Below are 14,438 nucleotides of genomic sequence, written 5' to 3' on the forward strand. Positions count from 1 at the left end.
TAGATAGGTAAAGTTCCTATTCACAGCACATACCTATCTATGCTCGCTAACATCTAATTTGGGAAATAAAACCTGGCATTCCAGAAATGCCTGGAGAACTACACGAGGGAGGCATCTCACCTTGATGAGTAGAGAGGAATATTTTATTACTGTACTGGTTCTGCCTCTGACTTTCTCAAGGACCTTGGACAGGTTATTAACATGGAGTTTCTGCTTCTCCTAACTATGAAATGGGATTGCCCAGTTTACAACTACATAACTTTCTCAAGATATTATAGGGGAGAAATGGGGTCACAGAGAAATTAAAGGGTTAGAAATTAATGGAAATAACTATAGTATCATTTAAAAACCTAACTGTGCTAACGCCTCTTATTCAGATATCAAGCTCAACAAGAAATATTCTGTTTATTGGGGTGTCATGGCTCATGGGTTCTAGCCCCACATCGAGCTCTGTGCTGACCACTCAGAGCCTGGAGCCTGCTTTGGATTCTGTGTCTCCCTCTCTCCGCCCCTCCCCCACTCATGCTGTTTCTCTCTCTCTCTCTCTCTCTCTCTCTCTCTCTTTCTCTCTCTCATAAAATAAACATTAAAAAAAAAAGAAATACTCTTTATAATAATTAGCTTTCTGTTAGATATTTCCCACTAGGAAAGTTAAGTGAGATGAAAGTGTGTTTAATGATTATTGATTTATTTTGAGAGAGAGAGAGAGTGGGTGTGTGTGTGTGTGAGATCATGAGAGGGGGAGGGGCAGAGAGAGCGGGAGAGATAGAATCCCAAGCATGTAAGATCTCACAAACCATGAGATCATGACGTAGGCTGAAATCAAGAGTTGGACACTTAACTGAATAAGCCACCTAGGCACTCTGAGATAAAAATTTTGATTCCACTTGACAGTTACATGATTTAATTGCTTATCAGCTCTCTTGTGAATTTAGTTTTTATTTCATCAACCCTGACCTTGCCCAATTTAACATGTAATAAAAAAGACTGGATTCCCAGAACTTGGCAACCTTTCCAAAGTAATGGCATCTGTGAGACCTTGTATCAGACTCTCCACATCTCTACGTGGCATTCTCAATTTGCTTCTTTCTAATAACATTAAGTATTTGACAAGACGATATAGCTTATAAGGAGGATGGGTTGTTGGACAAAGTTCATCAGTCTCGACATGGGTTGATCATTTGAGAATGAATAATCTCTATTTAATCTTTATTTAATAATCTCTAGTTAAAGGGAAGTGTTACTAAAAAATCTGTAGGAGTTTGGGCACTTGGTGGCTCAGTCGGTTGAGCCTCTGACTTCAGCTCAAGTCATGATCTCATGGTTTGTGGTTTCAAGCCCCGCATCAGGCTTTCTGCTGTCAGCTCACAGTCCACTTTAGATCTTCTGTTCCCCTCCCTCTCTGCCCGTCCCCCGCTCTCTCTCTCTCTCTTAAAAATAAACAAACATTAAAAAAAACCTTTAGGGGCGCCTGGGTGGCTCAGTCGGTTAAGCGTCCGACTTCAGCTCGGGTCACGATCTCGCGGTCCGTGAGTTCGAGCCCCGCGTGGGGCTCTGGGCTGATGGCTCAGAGCCTGGAGCCTGCTTCCCATTCTGTGTCCCCCTCTCTCTCTGCCCCTCCCCCGTTCATGCTCTGTCTCTCTCTGTCTCAAAAATAAATAAACGTTAAAAAAAATTAAAAAAAAACCAAAAACCTTTAAAAAATAAATAAAAAATAAATTTAAAAAAATCCATATGGATTAAAAAAAATTGCTGAGAATGCTAAAAGGTTTAGATTAGACTTGACTTTAGAACAGGTGTCTGAAGACTTAAAGTGTGACTTTAGAACAGGTGTCTGAAGACTTTAGAACACAGTGTCAGGCTTCATAAGGGGGAGTTCATCAAGGTAAGGACTGTCCTGGGAAAAGAACTGAATAGAAGCTGTGGGTCAGAGAGTCACATTCTGGGAAGTAGACCAATTATGTGATGGACTGATATGAATGAAGGAGAAAAGGAGAAGAATGGACATGCATGGAGCTAGCCAGCTTCAAAGATTGAATGAGAATATGAGCCCTCTCTGCCAAGTTATCTACCTTTAAAATATGACCAAGAGAGGAAGTGCTTCTGGAATGGCAACTTGAGGAGCCCTGTGCCCTCACTCTTCAACAAAATAACCATAACTCATAAAAATTATGAAATACAACAACCATTTAAGGTCTCTAGAAATTATCCTAAGGTTATACAACAAATGGGAAAATATTTATTCACAAAAAATCTACTATATCTGGGTAAGAAGAGGGAATGTCTATGACATTTGAACCATGACCTGCCCTTTACTCTTACCTCAGCAAGATGACAGTTTTAGTCTTGATAGGAACACAAGGCTCCATTTCTCCAGCATTCTGTTAAGGTTAAGTTTTCTCCCTGGGAGGGGAAAACTGCCAGCAATTCTCATTTCATGCAGTTCTGTGCTACAGAAGCTCTATTACAGATAAGAATAGCTAAGCTCCCATCCACCACTCAGTCCCTACTCATAAAACAGAAGATCTACCCCAGGCATGGTTGGCCAAGAACACAAGGCTCCAGTCATCCCCATTCAAAATCACTGGTAGGGCAGAGGTTCTATGCTGAGAAGGGCAAGCCAAGAAGAGCAGGGGTTACTGCTATGACTCAGGATCCTGCTTATTAAAAAGCAGGATTGTTACTCTGAGAAGTTGGGCCTATCCTTAGATCCACAGAACTAGTGCAGTTTTTTCCTTAGGATAGAGTCATGATGTTAAGGTCGGAGTGTTCCATAGCTTTTTCTAAGGAGTATGAGCTTATTTGAGAAAGAAATAGGAGAATTTCAAGACTAAAGATGCAACTGAAAACAAGATTTTAATGACACGCAGCTAAAAAGGGAGTGGTGATAGCTCAGTGAGAGCAACAAAGAAAATGGTAGATCAAATTGAAGTTTAACAGAGAGAACCAAGGAAAGAGACAGTTAAGAAGGGCTCCTCTTGAGGTCTGACTTGACCTATAATACTACCTTGGCCAGAGGGCTTGAATTTAGTTGGATTAGTCCATGGAGTAATTTACTCCTCCAAGATGTTATCTAGCAATTAATGGAGTCTAAGAGCTGAGTGTGATATCAATAGATTCAGACCAGTTTAAAAACGTAATGGATATTTGTATCCTTTGGATAAATTCCTAGTAGTGCAATTGCTGGGTCATAGGTTAGTTCTATTTTTAATTTTTTGAGGAACCTCCATACTGTTTTCCAGACTGGCTGCACCAGTTTGCATTCCCACCAATAGTGCAAAAGTGTTCCCCTTTCTCCGCATCCGTGCCAACATCTGTTGTTTCTGGAGCTGTTAATTTAGCCATTCTGACAGGTGTGAAGAGACTCTTAAATACAGAGAACAAAGTGGGGGTTTTGGGAGGGAGTAAGTAGGAGGAGAATGGGTTAAATGGGTGATAGGCATTAAGGAGGGCACTTCTGCGATGAGTCACTGGGTTCTACTCTTGAAGCCAAGGCTACACTGTATGTTAACTAACTCAAATTTAAATTTTAAAAAAGTTAATGCGCAAACTAGGAATAAAAATAAAAACTTGGGGCACCTGGGTGGCTCAGTTGGTTAAGCGTCTGACTTCGGTTCAGGTCATGATCTCACTGTCCGTGAGTTCGAGCCCTGTGTTGGGTTCTGTGTTGACAGCTCGGAGCCTGGAGCCTGCTTCGGATTCTGTGTTTCAGTCTCTCTGCCCCTCCCTGCCCACACTCTGTCTCTCTCAAAAATAAATAAATGTTAAAAAAAAAATTAAAAAAAAACTTCATGGAGAGTTGGGAAAGAGACAAAGAGATCTCAGCAAAAAACACTATCATTCCAGGAGGATTAGAGTGACTGTACATGTCCAAGGCTGTGCCATCCAAGGAGTGACATCAAAGACTGCACACTACAGAGAAAATAGATGTCACCAAAATAGTCCAGCCAAGGAGCTAAGCAAACAAACAAGCAAGCAAACAAGTTCTAGAGGAGAGGGGAGAGGAGATTTAGTGTCCATAGTTACTAAAATACATTCCCTAAAATGCTTGGTTTTCAAGAAAAAACTGAGATATGCAAAGAAATTGGAAAGGATGACTCATTCAGGGGGAAAAGGCAATAGAAACTGCCTTTGACAGGTTTCACATGTCTGGCTGAGCAGATAAAGACTTCAAAGCCACTATTATAAATATGTTCAAAGAACTAAAGAAAACCATGTTTTAAAGAAAGGTATGATAATAATGTCTCATCATATAGAGAATATCAATACAGAGACAGAAGTTACATTTAGATAAAGAGCAAAAGGACAATTCTGGAGTTAAAATGTACAATAACAAAAGAAATCACTATAGGGGCTCAAACAGTAGATTGAAGCAGGTAGAAAAAAGAATTAGCAAACTTGAGCAGGTATCAATAGTGATTACATAATCTGAAGAACAGAGAGAAAAAAAGCACTAAGAAAAATGAACAGAGCCTCAGAGAAACAAAGGGATACACCATTAAGTACACCAACATATGCATAATGCAAGTACCAGAAGGGAGGGAGAGATACAGGAGCAGAGAATATATTTGAATAAATAATGTCTGAAATTTCCAAATTTGGTGAAACCCATTAATCTATACATCCAAGAAACTCAATAGATTTCAAGTTTGGTATATACACAGAGATCCACATCCAAATATGTGACAGTAAAGATGAAAGTCAAAGACAAAGAGAAAATCTGAAAGCATCAAGAGATAAATAACCACATACATAAGAACCCTAATAAGATACATAGCTGACCTCCATGTTTTTATCTATAAGCTAGAAGACAGTCGGGTGACATATTTAAAGTGCTGAAAAATAAAAAGTGTAAGTTGAGAATTTTATAACAAGCAAATCAATCTTTCAAGAACGAAGGCCAAATGAAAACTTTCAAAATAAACAAAACAGAGAGGATTTGTCACTAGTAGACCTGTTTTATAAGACATGCTAAAGGAAGTTCGTCAAGCTGAAATCAAGTAACACCAGACATTAATACAAAACAACCAAAGAGTACTGGCAAAGGTAATTGGCTAGGTAATTATACAAGACATTATAATTGCATCTTTCTTTTCCTTTCTTCCCTTAACTTATTTTAAAACAATTTTATAAACCAATAAGTATATGATTATATTATTGACCTATAATATATATAAATGTAATATATTTGATAATAATAGCAAAAATGAGGCAGGTGGAAGCAAAGCTCTTTGAGAGTAAGGAAATAATAACACCAGCCAATAAATCAAATCCACAGGAAGAAAAGAAGAAAACTAGAAATGCTAAATAAAAAGGTTCACATAAAAAGCTCTATGAATATGTAATTCCTCTCATTACTTCTCTCATATTCTCTAAAAATCATAAAATTATAGAAAGTTATTATAAAAACGTAATGTGGATTTTTACATATGTAGGTCATGTAACAAATATAACACCAAAAGTGGGAAGAGGAAATAGAGCATAAAAAGGAGTAATTTCCTATATTTCACTCAAAATTAGGTAGTGTAAATCTGAAGTCGATTCTGATAAGTTAAGATGTATATTGTAACCCCTTAAGCAGCAAGTAAGAAAACAATTCAAAAAATACAGTGAAAAAATTATTAAGGAAATTAAACGTTACACTCAAAAACATTCAATTAAAAAAAGAAAGTGGTAAAGAAGGAATAGAGGAACAAAAACAACTTCAGACATACAGAAAACAAAAAGTAAAATGGTACATCAATATCATCAAACAACTCAATTCAAAGGCAGAGATCCAATAAAGTGCTCTCTATAGAAGATACTCTTAAGATTCAAAGATATAAATAGGTTAAAAGTAAATGGGATAAAATTATACATCATGTACTGTCTATGAGCTGAGCGGCCATCTAATGTCAGATAAATTAGACCTTTAAAACAAACAAACAAAAAAATGCTGCTTCAGATAAAGAACATTTTATAATGACAAAAGTGTCAATATATCAGGAAATTATGACAATTATAATCATGATCATATATAAAAACCCCATGGTAAATGAATAAAATACCAAGTAAATGAAATAAGACTAAAGTGAGAAATAGACAATTCAACAATAATAGTTGCAAAATTTCAGTGACTAGAACAGCTAGGCAGAAGATAAACAAGGGAATGGAAAAGTTGAACAATACTTCAAACCAACAAGGCCTGAAAAACATGTATAGAATATTTCACCAACAACAGAATACACATTCTTTCCAACCACATATTGAACATTTTCCAGAATAGCCATATGTTATACCATAAAACAAGACTTAGTGCATTTAAGAGAATGAAGAATACAAAGAGTATTTTCCAATCACAATGGAAAGAACTGAGTAACAAAGGTAAATTTGGAAAACTCACAAATATGTGGGACTCAAACACTACATTTTTTTAGAGAGAGAGAGAGCACAAACAGTAGAGGGAGAGACAGAATCTTAAGCAGTCTCCATGACCAGCATGGAGCCCAATGTGGGGCTCAATTTCATGACCCTGAGATGACAATCTGACCACGAAATCAAGAGTCAGACACTTAACCGACTGAGCCACCCAGGAGTCCCTCAAACTACACTCTTACAGAACCAATAAGTCAAACAAGACCTCACAGGTGATAATGGAAAATACTTTAAGATGAATGGAAATAAATACACCACACACCAAAACTCAGAGGATGCAGCAAAATAAGTGCATAAAGGAAAATTTAAAGTTGTAAATGCCTACATCAAAAGAGAAAAAAGATATATCAATAACCTAACCTTCCACCTTAAGACACTGGAAAAAGAACAAATTAAATAAAGCAAACAGAAATAAAGAAATAGTAAAGAACAGACTAAAATCTGCTGAAATAAATAAAAAAGAGAAAATCAACAAAATCAGGTGTTGGTCTCTTTGTTCCTAGAAACATATAACCTACCAACACTAAAGCAAGAAGAAATAGAATATTTGAACAAACCAATTACCAGAAATAAAATGGAACCAATAATCAAAAAACTCCCAAAACCAAAAATTCAGGACCAGCTGCTTCACAGGTGAACTCTACCAAATATTCAAAGAATTAAACTTCTCAAACTATTCCTAAAAATACAAGAGGAAGGAAAACTTCCAAGTTTTGGTATCAGCCTGATACCAAAAAGACACCACAAAAAAGGAGAACTATAGGCCAATATCTCTCATGAACATAGATGCAAAAATATTCAACAAAATACTAGCAAACAGAATCCAACAATACATTTAAAAAATCATTCACCGGGATCATGTGTGATTTATTCCTGGGATGCAATTGTGGTTCAGTATTCAAAAAAACAATCAACATGATACATCATATCAACAAAGAAAGGATAAAAACCATATGATTATTTCAATAGATGCAGAAAAAGCATTTGACAAAGTACAATATCCATTCATAATAATAAAAAAAATCTGCAAAGTAAGTCTAAAGGGAACATACTTCAACATAATAAAGGCCTCATGTGAAAAATACATAGCCAACATTATATTCAATAGTCAAAAACTGAGAGCTTTTCCCCAAACACCAGGAACATGACAAGGATGTCCACTCTCACTACTTTTATTCAACATAGTACTGGATGTCCTAGTCATAGCAATCAGACAACAAAAAGAAATAACAGGCATCCAAATTGGTAAGGAAGAAGTAAAACTCTCACTATTCGCAGATGACATGAGACTATGTTCAGAAAACCCTAAAGACTCCACCAAAATACTACTAGAACTGATAAATGAGTTCAGTAAAGTCACAGGATACAAAATCAATGTATAGAAACCTGTTACATTCTTATATACTAATAATGAAGTAGCAAAAAGTGAAATTAAGAAAATAATCCCAATTGCATTTGCACCAAAAACAATAAAATATCTAGGAACAAAGAAGTAAAAGACCTCTACTCTGAAAACCAGAAAACACTGGAAGAAGAAGAAAACACTGGAAGAAGTTGAAGACAACACCAAAAAATGGAAAGATTCCATGCTCATGGGTTTGGAGAGCAGATATTGTTAAAATGTCTATACTACCCAAAGCAATCTACAGATTTAATGAAATCCCTATCGAAATGCCACCAGCATTTTTCATAAACATAGAACAAATAATTCTAAAATTTGTTGAATAACCAAAGCAATCTTAAAAAGGAGAAACAAAACTAGAGGTATTACAATTCCAGATTTCAAGTTATATTACTGGTACTGACACAAAAATAGGTCCATACATCAATGGAATAGAAGAGAAAACCCAGAAATAAACCCAAGATTATATGTTCAATTAATCTTTGACAGAGGAGGAATGAATAAGCAATGGGAAAAAGAATGTGTCTTCAACAAATGGTTCAGGGAAAACTGGACAGCTACATGCAAAAGAAGGAAATTGTACCATTTTCTTGCACTATACCAAAAATAAATTCAAAATGGATTAAGGACCTAAATGTGAGGCCTGAAACCATAAAAACCCTTTAAGAGTGCATAGGCAGTAGTTTCTCTCACATTGACTGTAGCAACATTTTTCTAGATATGTCTCCTGAGGCAAGAAAACAAAAGCAAAAATAAACTATTGGTATGACATCAAAATACAAAGTTTCTGCATAGCAAAGGAAACAATCAACAAAACTAAAAGGCTACTCAATGGGAGAAGGTATTTGCAAATGACGTATGTAACAACGGGTTAGTATCCAAAAAACTTATACAACTCAACACCAAACAAACAAAAAAAAACCAATAGTAAATAGCAAAAGGCATGAAAAAACATTTCTCCAAAGAAGACATACAGATGACCAACAGACACATGAAAAGATGCTCATCATCCCTCGTAATCAAGAAAATGCAAATAAAAACCACAATGACATATCATCTCATACTTAACAGAATGGCTAAAATCAACAACACAAGAAACAACAGGCATTGGCAAGGTTGTGGAGAAAAAGAGAGTACAGTTGGTAAAAAGGCAAACTGGTGCAGCCACTGTGGAAAACAGTATAGAGGTTCCTCAAAAAATTAAAAATAGAACTACCCTATGATATAGTAATCACACTACTGGGTATTTATCCCTAAATACAAAAACACTAATTCAAAAGATTCCATGCATCTCTATGTTTCTTGCAGCAGTATTTACAATAGCCAAATTATGGAAGCAGCCCAAGAGGTGAAATATATAATGGAATATTACACAGCCATAAAAAGAATGAAATCTTTTTATTTGCAACAACATGGGTGGATCCAGAGAGTATAATGCTCATTGAAATAGGTCAGAATGACAAATACCGTATGATTTCACTCATATGTGGAATTTAACAAAAGAGCAAAGAAAAAAAGAGAGAGAGAGACAAACGAAGAAACAGACTCTTAACTTTAGAGAACAAACTGATGGTTACCAGAGGAGAGGTGGGTAGGGGAATGATCATATGAAATAGGTGATAGGGATTAAGAGTACATTTATCATGATGAGCACTAACTAACGCATAGAATTGCTGAATCACTATACCGTACACCTGAAACATGATACTGTACGTTAACTATTAAATGTTAACTGGAATTAAAATTGTTAGAAAAGGAAAAATAAGAATTAATTATTTACAATCTCTCCCAAAAAAGTAGAAGTGGAGGGAATACTTCCCAATTCATTTTACAAGGCCAATATTTCCCTGATATCAAAACTGGATAAGGACCTCACAAGAAAAGAAAATGATTAGGCCAATATGCCTTATGAAAATAGATGAAAAATTCCCAACAAAGCAAATCAAATCTAGCAACATATAAAAAAATATATATACACCAAGGCCAAATGGGATTTCTCAGGAACATTCCCAGGAATGTTGTTTCAACATACAATAGTCAACCAGTGTGATATACCATATCACCACAATAATGGACAAGAGATACAGGATTGCCTCAATACATGCAGAAGTATTTCAAAAACAAACACTCTTTCATTATAAAACCACTTAAATTAGGAATAGAAGGGCACTTCCTCAACTTGATCCAAGGGGATCTGTAACACATCCACAGCTAACACACTTCATGATGGACTCAATGCTTTTCTCCTAAAATCAGGAACAAGACAAGTATGTCCACTCTCATCACTTTCATTTAATACTGCTCTGGAAGTTTTAGGCAGGGTGATGAGGCAAAATAAGAAATAAATGGCATCCAGATTGCCAAGGAAGAAGTAAAACTATATTTCTAGATGGCATTGCTGTGTATATAGAAAATTCCAAAGAATCCAAGAAAATAATTATTATAACTAAAAAGTGAATTCAGCAGGGTTGCAGGATACAAGACTAATTCATAAAAACCATAGGCAAAAATTCGTGATTTATTTGGGCCCCAGATCTTGGGGGTCTTTTAACTGGACAACTCTCCCTTGTCAAAAGCCTTCTTTAGCTTGAGCTGGAATCTTCTGCCCTATAACACATACTGACCTCACCCCTCTTTCATGGAGCTCTTCAAATATTTAAAGATAGTTACCATAGCTTCCCATTCTTTTCCTAGCTTCCTTTATTTTCCTTATGTGACATAATGTGAACTCTCCTTTTTTCCCCTGGTTGTTGCCTCCTACACTCCTAGACAGATTAAAAACTTACCTTTTCCAGACAGAGATTTAAAATCTTTTGGTGTTGATATTGTGTTTGGGTACTTTATGATTATACTGGGTGGTTTAGAAATTACTCCATAATCTATGTGAGTCATATTGAACTTGTGGTGGTTGAATAAAACACCTCGGTCTTTTTCATATGACATCACTATGTTCTATTTGCATTTCTGTACCTAAAGTTTAGAAATTTATTTTTTCTTATTCATTTGAGTCCATAGTTCTAGTGTCTTTTGATCTCCTTTAAGTGTCCTTTTATAATATAGAAAACGCCTTCTCTTTTTAACGTAAGTATACCTTCTCTGTCAGATGGTTAAAATAGTGAATGGGAAATTCCAAGACGAGAGGGCTATGGCAAACCATTAGCCACTTCTCTTGAAAATATCAATATTATAATTATTACCTCTTGTGCATGATTTCTGAATTAGTTATGAATCCGCCTAACAATGCTACATTAATCTAGCTTACATTTCTCCATCTTATCATAACACTGTTGTTCACATAGACTCTATAAAATCTCTTGTTAAGGGGTGCCTGGGTGGCTTAGTCAGTTGAGTGCCTGACTCTTGATTTCAGCTCAGGTCATGATTCCAGGGTCTTGGGATTGCCACAACAGGCCCTGTGCTTAAAGTGGAGCCTGCTTAAGATTCTCTCCCTCTATCTCTCTTTCTCTCTCTCTCTCCTTCTCCCCTCTCTATTCCTTTCTCCCCCGTTTTTTTATTAAAATTAAAAAAAAATTCTAAAAACGGGATAGTAAATTTCTTCTAGAAAGCATACTCTACACTGGAAATCACAGAGATGGCATAAAGGGTATGTGAAGAGAACTCTGGATATAAAAAATAAAATAAGAATAAAGTCATGGAAATATACTATTTCACAAATAATAGAAAGTTACTCTGGGTCTGGTACACACCCAGACAGCTAATATAGTCAATGTTAGCAGCAGTATAAGAAAGTCACAAGCTTGTGATCCAGTTTTTTACTTTGTTATATACTATACGTTCATTTCCACAGACTGGGTAGAAAGATTAAAAATGAAAATGCATCATGGAAGGAGAAATAGGCTCTGAATAATTTGAAAATCCTCGCTATTACACCTCTTAAGCAAACTTAAAATTGGCAAAGGTATTTTTCCTCCAAAATTTATCTATAAACTTTGAAATAAAATTCATATAGGAAATTCATATTTTCTATTTACTTATGTTTCTTGCAATATTATGGTCAAGAAAATTAAGAGAAAGAGTATCCTTTTTTTTTTTTTTTACAGTGAGGGAAAAATAAACAAACATGACATACCTGTGGACATCTGGCAGCACTATAGCAATCTCCAGCTGTGGCAAATGGCACTGCTTTTCCAAATATTGTCTGGGCAAAAAGAAGGTCTGTGGCTAAAAAATAAATGAACCTTTTTAGTATTGAGGGATTGTATACTTTCCAGTCTTCACTGCAAAGCATACTGTCATTATATTACATTCTTAAATATATTTATATAATTAATTCAAAGTTTTAAGCAAATATGCTACAAATTATACTACATAACATATATCAGGTTTTCAAGAAATAATTTTTATTTTATTTTAGTAATTTATTTTTTAATTTAATTTAATTTTTTTATTTACATCCAAGTTAGTTGGCATATAGCGCAACGATGATTTCAGGAGTAGATTCCTTAATGCTCCTTACCCATTTAGCCCATCCCCCCTCCCACAACCCCTCCACTAACCCTCTGTTCTCCATTTTTATGAGTCTTTTATATATCGTCCCCCTCCCTGTTTTTATGTTGTTTTTGCTTCCCTTTCCTTGTGTTCATCTGTTCTGCGTCTTAAGATCCTCATATGAGTGAAGTCATATGATATTTATCTTTCTCTAATTTCGCATAGCATAATACGCTCTGGTTCCATCCATGTAGTTGCAAATGGCAAGATTTCATATTTGAAACCATACACACACACACACACACACACACACACACACACACACACCACATCTTCTTTATCCATTCCTTCATCGATGGACATTTGGGCTCTTGCCATACTTTGGCTATTGCTGATAGTGCTGCTATAAACATGGGGGTGCATGTGTCCCTTCGAAACAGCACACCTGTATCCCTTGGGTAAATACCTAGTAGTACAATTGCTGGGTCAAAGGGTAGTTCTATTTTTAATTTTTTGAGGAACCTCCATACTGTTTTCCAGAGTGGCTGCACCAGTTTGCATTCCCACAAGAAGTGCAAAAGAGATCCTCTTTCTCCACATCCTTGCCATGTATAAATATACATTTTGTTGCCTGTTGTTGCCTGAGTTGTTAATGTTAGCCATTCTGACAGGTAACCTGGTATCTCATTGTGGTTTTGATTTGTATTTCCCTGATGATGAGTGATGTGGAGCATTTTTTCATGTATCAGTTGGCCATCTGGATGTCTTCTTTGGAGAAGTGTCTATTCATGTCTTTTGCTCATTTCTTCACCGGATTGTTTTTTGGGTGTTGAGTTTGATAAGGTCTTTATAGACTTTGGATCCTAACCCTTTATCTGATATGTCATTTGCAAACATCTTCTCCCATTCCATCAGTTGCCTTTTAGTTTTGCTGATTGTTTCCTTCGCTGCGCAGAAGCTTTTTATTTTGATGAGGTCCCAGTAGTTCATTTTTGCTTTTGTTTCCCTTGCCTCTGGAGACGTGTTGAGTAAGAAGTAAGAAAGTGGTCCAGGTTCATTTTTCTGCATGTTGCTTTCCAGGTTCCCAGCACCATTTGCTGGAGAGACTGTCTCTATTCCCTTGGATATTCTTTCCTGCTTTGTCAAAGATTAGTTGGCCATACATTTGTGGGTCCATTTCTGGGTTCTCTATTCTATTCCATGATCTGAGTGTCTGTTGTGCCAGTACCATACTGTCTTGATGATTATAGCTTTGCAATACAGCTTGAAGTCCATCAATAAATAATTTTTAAATAAAAAATGTGTATCTCAAAAATTACCCTAAAAATGGCAGGTACATGAGTAATTAATCAAAAAGTTTTAAAAACCAAAATGCCTTATTATATTTTACATAATAGTGAGTATCTAAAAGAAAGTGGTGTCAGGAGCAAATTACAGAAGAAAAAACATTAAAGCTTAACAAATTATGACAAAGCAACACATAAGTGCTTATAGACCACATATATTTATACATATATGTATCTATGCATATATATGTGTATATGTAAATAATGTATATATTACTGCATTGTATTATTATTTTCTTTGGAATCTTACATTTGCTAAAATTGTTAGCAAAACTTGTTTGGCAATAATGCTGGGGATTCTGCATGAAGTATCAAAAATAGAGTCATTGGATCAAAAACAGGTTGGAAGGAACCCTAAAATCATTCTTGAATCACTTAAATAATATTTCAATCAACAGTCTTCCAGTTAGTGGATGTCATCTCCACTAATGTTGTTTTAAATCACTTTACTTTTTTTTTAATTAAAAAAAATTTTTTAATGTGAAATTTATTGTCAAATTGGATTCCTTACAACACCCAGTGCTCATCCCAACAGGTGCCCTCCTCAGTACCCTCCCTCCCCTCCCTCCCACCCCCCATCAACCCTCAGTTTGTTCTCAGGTTTTAAGAGTCTCTTATGTTTTGGCTCCCTCACTCTCTAACCTTTTTCTTTTCCTTCCCCTCCCCCATGGTCTTCTGTTAAGTTTCTCAGGATCCACATACGAGTAAAAACATATGGTATCTGTCTTTCTCTGTGTGACTTATATCACTTTACTTTTCATGACTACTGCATTACTTTTCATGACTACTGCATGCCCCCTATGATGACACCAATCCCCTAAAGGCAA

General features: G+C 35.9%; 1 protein-coding gene across 5 annotated transcripts in view; it reads right to left on the reverse strand.

Moving 5' to 3' along the window:
* ADAMTS20 (ADAM metallopeptidase with thrombospondin type 1 motif 20) overlaps window positions 1-14,438 on the reverse strand; it is a 172,660-nt gene that overhangs the window by 11,125 nt on the left and 147,097 nt on the right. For all 5 annotated transcript variants that reach the window (XM_053226139.1, XM_053226140.1, XM_027035930.2 and 2 more), the window contains one exon: window positions 11,907-11,998. In XM_053226139.1, coding sequence (XP_053082114.1) covers window positions 11,907-11,998 — 92 coding nt within the window. The remainder of the gene's footprint in view (window positions 1-11,906; window positions 11,999-14,438) is intronic.

This window comes from Acinonyx jubatus, chromosome B4 (genome assembly GCF_027475565.1).
Source record: "Acinonyx jubatus isolate Ajub_Pintada_27869175 chromosome B4, VMU_Ajub_asm_v1.0, whole genome shotgun sequence".
Lineage (NCBI taxonomy): Eukaryota > Metazoa > Chordata > Mammalia > Carnivora > Felidae > Acinonyx > Acinonyx jubatus.